Here is a 12,981-nt window from a genome sequence, read left to right as displayed (position 1 = left end):
CACATATACTTAAGGAATAACAACCATCATCTTAAAGGCTGAGAAAAGAAATAATCAACATTCAATCTATTATAACATGCAAACAAAAGATGAAGCAATAACCTAATTGTTCTTTGAAAAAAGGACATTTGAGAAAGTGAGAATAAAGTGGAAAATTGATTGTCTTCTTTCCTTACCCTCACAAATCCAATCTCATTTCTGGAGACAGATATGGTGATGTTGTAGACTGTGATGGTCACATAACCAACGTAAGAAACACGAGGATTGCCCCTGTTTTCATTCTTGGCCTCAATCTTGAAAGAAGGAAGAGCTGCATCCAAGCTGCATGTCTTGGCAACAGTGTAGGTACAAGTGCCTATGAAGTCAAAGGTCCTCCCATCAAACGTGTGATAATGGTGATATCCTTGTGCCCAGCAGGTAGATTCAGATCTTGGCACACATACTGGGCGTCCCTCTATGATCTCGCACGTCTCCTCCTTCCCACATTTGATCAAGCTGCATGAAGCAACTGGGTCACCTAGAGAAGAACAATTCCAGAGCAATTTTTTGAATAACAAATACTCAATAGCATTTGTAAACATGTTCTGTGAATCAAAAACCACATTTGAACAACTTCCTAAGATGCTACCCTACTTGTTTTCAAACCAAGCTAATTTGGCGTTCATTTAAATGTAAGTTGTTTCCATTTATGTATTTAAAATATTCTTAAAATGATTTTTTTAAATCAATGTTTTTATAGTGAAATGCAAAGACAAGGTTTCTTACTTCTCATAACTTTATCCAAAAACATTTTTTAGTTAAGTAATCAGTAATGATATATTAATAGTGATAATAGTGGAAGAAGAAAGCCTTTCTTCTTGATTGACAAACTGCAATGTCAGGGAACATCAAGTATATGGGAGAATGTAGCCTCTGGTGGCACAATGGGTTAAAGCCTTGTGTTGGAAGGACTGAAGACAGACAGGGCACAGTTTCAAATCTGGGGAGAGCATGGATGAGCTCCCTATGTCAGCACCAGCTCCCCATGTGGAAGAAGACATGTGATAAAACTAAAAGCTATGGAGACAGATTCAGGAAGCATCTCAAAAAAATATTAAAATCTAGATCCAATTGAAACCAGAATATGTTTTACTTGGAATTACTGTCAGAGATTTACAGATTTGGACCAACACACAGAAATTTTCTTTAACTATCTGACAAAACTTGTGTATGTGGGAAACTGGAAAACAAAACTACCCAATAAACAGCATTGGTGAATCAAAGTCATGGAAATTGTGGATATGGACAAACTAACACAATTAATATCAAGAATACCAAAGAAACCCAAGAGGACAGCTGACTGGCAACTATTCAAAGACCATATGAACTAAGAGAGATAGATGATAATAATATGAAAATACTAGGTAAATTCATGAAAAATATTCCCAATAAAAATAGAGAAAAGGAGAAACATGCTAAAGATGAAAATGAAAGGGACTGAACATGAAGAGAAAAATTGGAATACACCAACTCCCACCTCCACTTCTTTTCCTCCCTCCCTCTTTCCAACCCCAGCATTCCCATAAACCCTAGCAACACCCCCCCCCCCCAGTAGTAACCCTTGCGATTTGCCTTCAATATTTTACCTACCCTATCCTTCTGACACTTCTTCTGATTTTTACCTACATGCATATATCGAATTTTTTTTAAAAAAAAACATGTTGCAATCACAGTTGCTTGCAGGGAAAGCACGGGTCTTTTCAGTCTCACATGGGGAGGACATAATTTTGTAAGAGTTCATATCTTTTTCAACAAGATGTCCCTTTATATCAAGACACCATTCCTTGTCAAGGCGGAGGGAAAATATTGCAATTGTTTCACATTTGTCATAGCCAGAGAAATTAAATGAATGTCAGTTACCCTTGTCAGTGCAGGCCATGATTCCATTCTGGATCTCACAGGTTTCATCAGTGGCACAGCTGTGAGTCTCACAAGTCACTTCCTGACCTGGGAGACATTGGCAGCGCTCCTGGCATCCATTCAGAAGAACCTGTTCATTGGGCTAGAAGAGTAATAAAGCGATTAGAACTAAGTGGGTGGTGGGAAGAGGAAAGAAATTCTGCATTATGGCTGGAATGCAGCCTCTTTGATGGAATATATCCTCCAATATGCATGAAGGCAACCAGGTAACTAATTAATAGTGAAAAAAGGAGTAGCCTTCACACCAGAGACTACCTGGAGTGCACTGATGGAGATTTGTGCCTTGCCAGTTTCTCAATAGTATCATTAGGGTCATAATTACCAGGCATATAGACAGAAAAAAGGGGAGGGGGGAATTGAAACAATTTTTATTTTTTAGCAAATCATGAAAAGTAGATCAATAACATAAAATAACTGAAACACGTTCTATATTTTATATAGACTAAATTAAATCAAATTTCTATTTTAGCTACAAAGTTTCAAGTAAAAAAAAACCTAGAACTGACACTTAATTGGTAATTTTGTGGTTACAAAAGAATACCACAACACCTGATGAGTCAACACACTTTGACAGAAATCAGGCTCTAGCAATAAACTTTGGTGGACACTCAAGAGTCTAAGTCCAGTCAGTCTTTCATGCTCCATTGCCTGACTAATGTATGTTTTCACATGTTTCATGTTTCAGAGCTTAAAACAACTTTTGATTTGTAGCGGTTGACACTGACAGTGTTGCAGAAATCTGAAGAAGTTTTCTCAAGTTCAGAAAAAAACTAACACACACAAGATATACTTCGAGTGCATTTGATTTTTTTTTTTTTTGCAGGTGTAATCTTTTTTTTATATCTCGGATCAAACTCTTCCATCAGTGTGTCAGTATCTTGAAGGCATTCGTTGTAAAGTCCTGTGCACTGGTTCAAGTTGGATTTTAAATGGCAACAATCAACAGAGAGGAACACTTGCAGTTCCTGAACTACTTTCCTGTGCTTTGTAAACCCTTCTTAAATCTGACTGCAGAAAAAGTCCAGAAATGGGATGTACACATATAGCTTATAATATTAATTGGTGTTGGGGAAGTGGCCTGGATGTTGCTTTTACAAGTCTGCCTTGAACAATTATGGCAGTCTTTAAGAGGAGCCTGAAAACGTGGTTGTTCCACTGTGCCTTCCCAGAATAAGGAACCCTAAGCAACATGTCCCTAATCACACTTTACTAATGATCTTGGATTGTCTGCTCGCTCCATTTCTCTCCAAATACCCATCCTAGTTATATGTCACGTTGTCATGCCCAGTATTTTAAAATTTTAATTATTACATTTGGCCCTGCCATAGGTTTTTAATGCGTCGTGGTGTTACTGTTATTGTTTATTGCTTTGTTTATGAGTTATTTATTGTCTGTATTGCTGTGTTGTTTTATTGATGTATTTGGGCTCGGCCTCTTGTAAGCCGCACCGAGTCCTCTGGGAGATGGTAGCGGGGTATAAATAAAGGATGATGATGATGATGATGATGATGATTATTATTATTATTATGAGGAATCCTAACTTCTCTACCCATAGAATTATAGAATCATGGGCTATCCAGTCCAACCCCTGCTAAGAAGCAGGAAAATCTCATTCAAAGCACCCCTGACAGATGGCAATCTAGCCTCTGTTTAAAAGCCTTCAAAGAAGGAGCCTCCACCACACTGCTGAACAGCTCTCATCATTAGGAATACCCATCCTATCTATCCATCTCTTAGAGCTGTGAACTGATCCGTTTTTCAAAACAGGCTCTGGCTGTTCCAGTTCTTTTGGCCAGCCGTAATGGAATGAGCCGTACCGCCATTTTTTTCGGCACCAACAGAACACGTGGTTGCCGAAAACGGCTGCCATTAGTTTCTTCTGGCTACATTTGGAGTGTAGAGAGGGAGGCAGTCATGTGTGCATGGGTTTCCCTGTGAGGCTGTGAGCACTGCTGCCTTCCTGAGCCAATTGGAATAAGAAAGCCGCTCACATGCTGCGTGTTCTATCTCAGTGCCTTTGCTGCTCTTAGGATCTTGCTTTTGGACTCAATTCCAATCATTTCCTTTGGTAATTTCATTTATGGGCTGTGAAAGGGCATTTTGGTGGTGGTGGTGGTTTAAATATTGGGGTGGTTTACTAAAGGGAGTGGATAGTTTGATTCCTTTGAGTCCCCACAGGTAAAATTCAGTTCCTCACCAGGTCTAGTTGAAGGATATTAGATGAAAGGATGCCAGAAATAGGGGTTTCTTAAGCCTGGTGTTTTAACCCAGGGCTAGCTGGAGGAGATTAAAGGAAAGCATGCCAGAAATAGATGTTTATTAAGCTTGATGCTTTAACCCAGATCTAGCTGAAGGAGATTAAAGGAAAGGATGCCATAAACAGGGGTTTCTTAAGACTGAAGCATTAAAATGGCAGAAAGGGGAGTCTTGTAAGACATAGACTTAGCATTGGGATTTAGTTAACCAGTTAAGATTCATGACTATAGGGTTTTTTTTAACCTGAAACATTTTGGTGATGGGGGAGAGGGAGAAGAATGTAAAGCCCTTGGCTACAGGCTTGATGACTGCAGATGCCAAGATAAACCTACCTTGTAGTAGCGTCCATTCTTGTAGCAACCACAACTTTCTACAGGAACACAGCCATGGCCATCAAAAAAGTAGCCACTGTTACACTGGCAGCCCTCTGCACAGCCCTCTGGACATGCTCTGGCGTCAGTAATCTTGGTACAGCTGGTGGAGCAGAGATTTGCACAAACCTCATAGTGACTGTTGGCTGGACAGCTGAGAGCTAAATTAGACAAATAACTGAATTAGATGGAAAGATTACCTACACGAAAAAGGACAGGGAAGGTGGGGAATGGGTAAATATTGTGATCAGGAAAAGAAGATAAAAGGTTGATCTATTCCAGTTGGATAGAGTGTGCTGCATAAACATAACTCACGGCAAAAGGATGGAGTTCTCCAAGGCTGGACAGAAGCTCCGGACCCTTGGCAGGCAGACACATAGCTCTGGATGCTCTGACACAATGCGGAGCTGTCCCCATTGGCCAGACACACATCATAAACACAGGTGTTGAAGTACACACTGGGGTCCACTTGGCTGTGGCAAGCTTTGAAGGGGCCATCGGATGCATTGAGGATCCCACAGTAGTTGCGCTGCTTGAACATGTCCTTCTTCCTCTCGTCGCAGACCAGGCAGCTACTCCCAGTGCATCCATCCGAACAGGATGTTTCTCTCCCAGGAATCAGAACCTTCCAGGCAGCCCCAAATGTAGCTACGTCAGAGGTTGTCCTACTGTCAGGGAGTAGAAACTCATCATTCTTCACTCCATTGTAGTTCCCACATAGGCCTTGCATTTCACCTCGGTATATGCCCGGGACAGTGACTATCATGTGGTAAATCAAGTCATAACCCACAATGAGGCCAAAATCTGTTTGTATCAATACTTTCAAGCCATGCTGGTAGGCTCTAAGCTGTCCTCCGGAAACAGAAAGGATCATGGGAAGGGGTTGGAACACACCATTCACCTAAGAGGAAAACATTTTACATTAAGTCAAGTTCATTTGGTTTCACGAGTCATTCCTGATAACCAAAAATCAACTGGAGAGAAAGCATATCCCTGCAGTTGAGGATATCACATTTTTAGAAACAACCAGGACTTTGAAGTAATTAGGCACAAACATTGAGGACATATGCAATGATTTAGCTTTTGGGCAGAACACAGGCAAATTTCAGGAGTAAAGTATTGAGTGGGGAAACAATCCTTTTGATTTAAAATGACAGATAACTCTTCCTAGTTATTTATGGTAAGCGGATTCCAACAATTAAATAAATTAAATTTGAACATTTCATTTTCATGCCATTCTCTTCTTATTTTGAAAAGAAAAAAAGAAAAATGCGACAGAACAACAACATACAACTGGGCTGTGGTGCAGTTAGTTGAGAGCTAGCTGCATTAAATCAAAGACTGGCCAAGAGGTCATGAGTTCGAAGCCAGCCCAGGTCAGAGTGAGACTACAGCCATTCGTCTACCTTACTGTTGACCTGAAAGACAGTTGCATCTGTCAAGTAGGAAATTTAGGTACCACTTATGCGGGGAGGCTAATTTAACTAATTTATGACACCATAAAAACTTCCAGCAGCATGCAGAAGAATGAGGAAGTACTCCATCAAAGGACTTGATGTCACAATGGATGGTGAAGCAGCAGTTCCCCCTGTCACCAGAATTGAGTCAGGATCCAGCGTACCCTCATGAAGCAAGAAAAGCTTGGGCACAGCTGGAATATTAAATTGCTTCTGTGTCTGTTAGGGCTGGGCGGTTTTGTTTCGTTAATTTGTAATTCGTTAAAAATTCGTTTTTTTTTTTATAACGAAGCGATAACGAACCATTCTGGAGCAACTTAAAAACGAAATGAATTTTTAAATTCGTTTCGTAAATGCTACGGATTCGTTATGTATTCGTTTTGTTATCGGTTTGAGGTCGTTTCGTTATTATTTCCGCATGTCTGGGGCAAGTTTTATAGTTGTTTTTTGTTTAATTAGTGAAAAAAAATTACACCAACAGTCAACAACAGAGGGAGAGGGAAGCTTCAGAAGTTCCCCCTGTCCCATTTGGAGGTTTTTTAGCGTATTGCGTGGTCGCGTCCGCCATTAACGAATCGATTCGTTATTGTTTCGTATTTGTTTCATTAATGTTTTGTAATTTCGTAAATATCGAACTTTTTAAAAGAAACATTTCAGAATTCTTTTAAATATCGAAACGCAAAACCTCCCAAAAAACGAATCGATTTTAGAAACAAATTTTTCCGTTGCTACCCAGGCCTAGTGTCTGTCTATATATGTTGTATGTCTACTTGGTATTGAATGTTTGCCATGTATATGTGCATTATAATCTGCCCTGAGTTCTCTGAGGGGTGTGAAGGGCAGAATATAAATACTGTAAATAAATAAATAAATAAATAGTTACAGATTTACAGCAGGTAATTTACTAAAATTGATTGAAATGGGGGACTGCCTTCTAATCAATTACATCATTCATAAGTTTGAAAAGTAACTTATTTTTTATTTGTTACTGGTAATTGCAACATGATCTAAATTTAACCATTTCCTTTCAAAACATACTCACCTTTACTTGTCCTGGTTTGTTCTGCACTAATGTCACTGTAAGTCCATACACCATGAGAGAGATTGCCTTGGTATCCGAGCTCTTCCCATCACCATAAACCTCATTCTCCACATTCACAGTGAAATGAGGCAGTTTCCCATTTTCCGTATTAGTTTTAGCCAAGGTATATGTGCACGTGCCTTGGAAATGATAGTATAGTCCATCAAAGGAAACATAGTGAGGGATGCCAAAAACCGAGCAGGTAGCATTGCCAATTGAGTGACATTTCCGGATGCCATCAAGCAGCCTGCATTCTTCATTGGGACCACAGGAGACAGCTTCACACTTCAAAGTCCCTCCAGGCTGGCATACGCAACGCTTCTGGCATGTTGGGTAGAATGTTTCTTCTGCCAAGTAATAGCGATCCTCATAGAAGCAACCACATTGGGACACAGGGACACACTGATCTCCACTCAGCACAAAGCCTTCATCGCACACACAACCTTCTTGGCATTTGGATGAACAAGGGACAGGGACAGAGATGCTGCCACAGGTAGCCTGGGTACAGTCCTGGGCACAGAGTTCATAGTGGCTATTTGCAGCACAATGCAGACCTGGTAGTTGGAAAGAAAAAGGTGAAAGAAAACATGAAACAGGCTGATCAATAAACAAATCTAAAATGACATGCTAAATTCAGGCTATCCAGGGTGGCACACAAACTGCTTCTATTTGGTGGATACCATGGCCATAGAATCTTTCAGGCAGACAATAAGGCATCCGTTTACCTCATCTGGTTCCATCTTGCCTCAAATCCACTCTCCGTTCCACCCCAATTTTCTATTTTCCCAGATGTTTTTGAAGACGGATAAAGATGCTATAGCTTCAACTGATACAATTAGAAGGTTCGACAGATGGACAATAAGTTATATCTGCCCTAACCAGCAGGTGGAATGCTTGGAATTGTAGCTCAACAACAGCTAGGAGGACAATATGATTCTCTTGTCCTCTTTTGTTACTTGTCATCCAATCATCCTTCCTTGTGGACAACAAGTTAAACATGAGCCAACAATGTCATACAGCAGCTAAAAAAGCCAATGAGATTTTGGCCTGCATAAGTAGAAGTGTAGTATCAAGATCCAGGGAAGTCGTGTTACCCCTCTATTCTGCCTTGGTTAGACCACACCTGGAATACTGTGTCCAATTCTGGGCATTGCAGTTTAAGGGAGATATTGTCAAGCTGGAATGTCTCCAGAGGAGGGCAACTAAAACGATCAAGGGTCTGGAGAACAAGGCCTATGAGGAATGGCTTAAAGAGCTGGGCATGTTTAGCCTGCAGAAGAGAAGGCTGAGAGGAGTCGTGATGTTTAAATATGTGCGGAAAAGTCATAGGGAGAAAGCTTGTTTTCTGCTGCCCTGGAGACTAGGACACGGGAAAATATCTTCAAACTACTGGAAAGAATATTCCACCTGAACATTAGGAAGATCTTCCTAACTGTGTGAGTTTTCAGCAGTGGAACTCTCTGCCTGGGGTGTGGTGGAGGCTCCTTCTTTGGAGGCTTTTAAGCAGCGTTTGAATGGCCATCTATCGGGGGTCCTTTGAATGAGATTTTCCTATTTCTTGGCAGGGCATTAGACTGGATGGCCCATAAGGTCACTTCCAACTCTATGATTCTATGATTCTTCTCATCTCTTCTTCAGTGATAGAATACATTTCTTATCTTTTGTATTCTTGCCTCATATAAAATATAAGGAATCCTGCTCCCCCGGTATCTGCCATCTGGCACCAAATTCAGGTGGAGCCAAGTTTTGTCACTCTAGACTGTTAAAATACATATTTTCTTCTGTGGAAGGTTTACTTTAACCATGGCCTGAACAGAAAACACATAGTATCCCAATCTACTCAGGATAGTTGGCACTTACTGCAAAAGGTTTTGGTTCTCCATGCCTCAAGGCTTGCACCAGCCGCCTGACAGGCTTCTGCATAGTTGGCGATGGCTTGGCAAATCACAGCTTCTTGGCCATCGAAAAAGCAAGAATCATAGACACAATCCTGGAAGTATTCCTCAGGATCAATTGTGCTGTGACACCGTTGAAAAGGGCCCCTCTTGGCTAGGATGAGCCCGCATTCCCTCCCAAGGTGGCGTTGGTGGCTCTCAATGGCTGACAGCCCAGAACATTCTTCTTTGTCCATCTCAGTGCAGCCTGGTACCTCCCGCATTTTCCAGCTCTCACCAAAGGAGGATGGACTCAGAGCCATTTTCCCATCTTTCATGGTCATCTCATCAAATTTGTTGCCATTGAAGTTCCCACAGAGACCACAAAGGGCATTGGCATAAGTGCTGGGCACTGTCACAGTGACTCGGTTTTGCCAGTCGAAGGTGACAGTCAGGTGAAAATCAGTCTGGACCACTGCCTCTTTCCCTTTCCGGTAGAGGAGGATCTCATTGCTTCTGATGTTGTAAGGCAGACGCGTCAACAAGCCATTCACCTGGGAACATTGAAAAGGAAGGAGAGCAATGGGGAAATAATTCTGGATGCACAAAAACAAATAATATTTTCACTTCCCTCCCTGGACAATGATTTTTTTTTTCACACAGAGGACTGTTTTTTAAAATGAGGTATGGTTTTCTATGGTTTAGTTGACCCCAAATCTGTCCATGGAAGATATACTTGAGCAACTTTACTCTTGTTTTCCTTTTAACTTCTATTTATTTTGGGGAGTTGTTTATGAATGATACCAAGCCAGTGGATCAATGATAGATCATCTGACCTTTCAGGTGTGTTTAACTTCATATGTCATAGTACACATCCAGTCTGATCAAGACTCACAGGAACTAAGGTCCAACATTTGGGGAAGTGAAATGTTTCCTTAATCCTGCACTAGAGGATCCTGCTCTCCATTTAGAAAGCATCTCACTGAAGCTTAGAATAGGGATCAGCTGCCTTTATTAGATATTGTAATAGTAATGTGTGTGGCTTTTGTAAAAGAAAATATGGGGGAAAGATCGTAAGAAAGGAAGTCATTCTTGAAAAGGAAGTAACTCACCATGACTTTTCCTGGATGTTCTCTACTAATCACAATCACTGTTCTTGCCATTCTGATCTCCACCAATTTGGGCAAGACTGCAGAGGAGCCAATTGGATGGTCATTTTGGACACGAACCTGGAAATCCACCAAATCTCTTCTCTTGTCACAGAGCCCTGTCAACTGATATATACAAGTGCCCTGGAAGTCAAACTTCGGACCATCAAAACTACTGTAATGAGTGCCCTTTGAAGCAGAACAGGTGGCATAACTGGTGGGAGAGCAATTCTGGATGCCATCCTCCACCCTGCACTGCTCTCCGCTCTTGCAGCCTCTCGTCTGGCAGATCACACGTTTGGTCTCTGGGTCACAGGTGCAGCGTCTGGTGCAGGTGGAATCTCCCCAGAATTGCTCTCCTGGAGAGAAGAGCTTTCCTTCAAAGACGCAGCCACAGTCACCCTTGGGAATGCATTTCCCAGCATCCCACACAAAACCTTCGTTGCACTGGCAGGTCTCAATACAAGGCAATGAGGCACAGCTGCTGGGAAGAGCTTCGTTGTTGCAGGTAATGGGACACGCAGGTCCACAGGCCTTGTATTGGCTGTTTGCGGGGCAAATTAAGGAGGCTGTGGAAGGAAGAAGACACGAGTTAAAAACATAAAAGACCTAATGGGGACTGTAATGAAATAGCTAATTATAATGCATGTTTGAAATGTGTTTATTGATGTTGGGATATGATAAGTGCAGCCCAGCTTATGTGTCACCTGTGCTGAGGCTTTGCCATAGAAACGGAACCGTCTGTTAGAATGTATCCAAGTTAGAGAAGCCAAAGGGGTGGAGTTAATTGCCACCTGGGAGGGGCAGGCTTTTTAAAAGAGTGAGTGTTCCTTTAGTCAGTGGACAAAAGTGGAAGTTGGGTTCTGGTGTGTGGAGAAACTGAACCCAGGGGTTTAGGTCTTCAGCTTATGTGTTTACAGAGCCAATTGGACCTATTTAAATTAGTAATTAGCTCATGAGCTAAGCGCAAAATAAATCCCTGTAAAAATCCATAACTTCAGTGGGGGTAGCTGAAGGGAGAAAAAGGCAAGTCAGTGCCTTGAATTGTCAGTTAAGAAAAGAAAGATACTTTGCAGTGAAATAAGTTAAAAACCAATCTGGTGGAAGTACAAGCCATACTGAGAGTTACATTGGAAACTGTTTAACTAAAGTCAACTGTAACAACATTTAAAGGAATACAAGATAACCATCAAACGTTGTACACCAGTGAATCCTTAAATAAATATTTTCTTGATCAGTTCTTTATAGTTAAAACTCATGGCCATTTACTGAGAAGATTTACCTCAGAAAAAGGCAGCTGAAGATATTGGAAGAAAGGATTCTGGTTGGGGTAACTCCATAAAAAAGTGCCTCAAGTAAAAATATTTTAAAGGTCAAGCCTTAGCTACATGCACCACCACTACTTTAGTCTCCTCATTGCCCTGTATATATATATATATATATATATATATATATATATATATATATAATATTTGTCATGTTTTTACAGAGACAAAGCTATAGAGATGAACAGCTGTTGCTTTAACCCAGTCCATAAAGGTATGCATCTCATGGGCAATCTCTATTTCTAGCATTTCCATTTGTTCTGAATCCCGCATCCAGACATCTCCCTGGGATACTCACAGCAACCAGTGGGTGTTCTCCAGTCAGAAACAGAAATTCCTTCTTTCTGGCATGTTTCTGCATAGTTCTTCAGGGATTCACACAGCACTTCTTTCAGCCCATTATTCAAACATACATCGTAGGCACAGCTTTCCAGAAAGATTTCAGGGCTGATCACAGAATGGCATTGGCTGAATGGGCCATTCCCTCCTTTGCTGATCCAGCCACAGAAGGGTTCTGCTTTATATTTTCTGGCCAGTGCGAAGGAACAGCTTTTGCAACCCCCTGGACAATCATCCCAGCAGAATTTGTCATCATTCTCCACCTTCCAGCTGCTCCCAAATTCCACGGGACTGGAGACCAAAGCTCCTCTGGGGGTGACGAAATCATCCGTGGGGTCATTGTTGTAGTTCCCACAGAGGCCGCACACACTCTCCGAAAACTTCTTGGGGATCTTGATCAGCAAAACATCATCCCAGTCATAGGAGACCTTCAGGGAGAATTCAGTCTCAAGAAGGACGGAGCCGCCATTCTGGTAGAGATGGAGTTTCCCTTCGTTCAAGGAAATGGGCAGGTGGGACAGTTGGTTCTCCACCTGCAGGGGAGAACACACACAACCAAGGACAGGTTGAGTTTCATTTTGTTGTAAAGCATCATATGTATTGATGAGTTTAAGAGTGGGACATTTTCAATGACTTGCAGAAATGTTAGTTGATCCATTGCAGACCTTTTTCAAAATAATTTGTTAATATAATAGGAATGCCAGAACAAAACAAAAAAAATAGCACTCCGGTGGCGCAGTGGGTTAAAGCGCTGAGCTGCTGAGCTTGTTGATCAAAAGCTCGCAGGTTCGAATCCGGGGAGCGGCGTGACCTTCCACTGTCAGCCCCAGATTCTGCCAACCTAGCAGTTCAAAAACATGCAAATGTGAGTAGATCAATAGGAACCACTCTGATGGGAAGGTAACAATACTCCATGCAGTCATGCCAGCCACATGACCTTGGAGGTGTCTACGGACAACGCCAGCTCTTTGGCTTAGAAATAGAGATGAGCACAACACCCGAAAGTTGGACACGACTGGACTTAATGTCAGGGGAAAACCTTTACCTTTACCTAAAGAAAATGTACAGTAAACAAAAGCATGGAATCTTGAAATGTCCCTTTGCCTTCAGTGCTTTTTAATTGAAGATCAGTTTCTGATATCAAAATCAGCTTGACTATCAATCAATACCA

At 41.5% G+C, this 12,981-nt stretch overlaps 1 protein-coding gene across 2 annotated transcripts in view; it reads right to left on the bottom strand.

The window, feature by feature from the left end:
- LOC132780618 (IgGFc-binding protein-like) overlaps positions 1–12,981 on the bottom strand; it is a 92,979-nt gene that overhangs the window by 54,489 nt on the left and 25,509 nt on the right. For both annotated transcript variants that reach the window (XM_067462483.1, XM_067462484.1), the window contains 8 exons: positions 11,770–12,343; positions 10,111–10,715; positions 8,985–9,552; positions 7,086–7,678; positions 4,902–5,487; positions 4,548–4,747; positions 1,900–2,041; positions 177–517 (listed from right to left, as the gene is read on the bottom strand). In XM_067462483.1, coding sequence (XP_067318584.1) covers positions 177–517; positions 1,900–2,041; positions 4,548–4,747; positions 4,902–5,487; positions 7,086–7,678; positions 8,985–9,552; positions 10,111–10,715; positions 11,770–12,343 — 3,609 coding nt within the window. The remainder of the gene's footprint in view (positions 1–176; positions 518–1,899; positions 2,042–4,547; positions 4,748–4,901; positions 5,488–7,085; positions 7,679–8,984; positions 9,553–10,110; positions 10,716–11,769; positions 12,344–12,981) is intronic.

The sequence above is a fragment of the Anolis sagrei genome, chromosome Y (genome assembly GCF_037176765.1).
Source record: "Anolis sagrei isolate rAnoSag1 chromosome Y, rAnoSag1.mat, whole genome shotgun sequence".
Taxonomy (NCBI): Eukaryota; Metazoa; Chordata; class Lepidosauria; order Squamata; family Dactyloidae; genus Anolis; species Anolis sagrei.
Note: the sequence above shows the minus strand (reverse complement) of the source record. Positions and strands in the feature narration are given on the sequence as shown.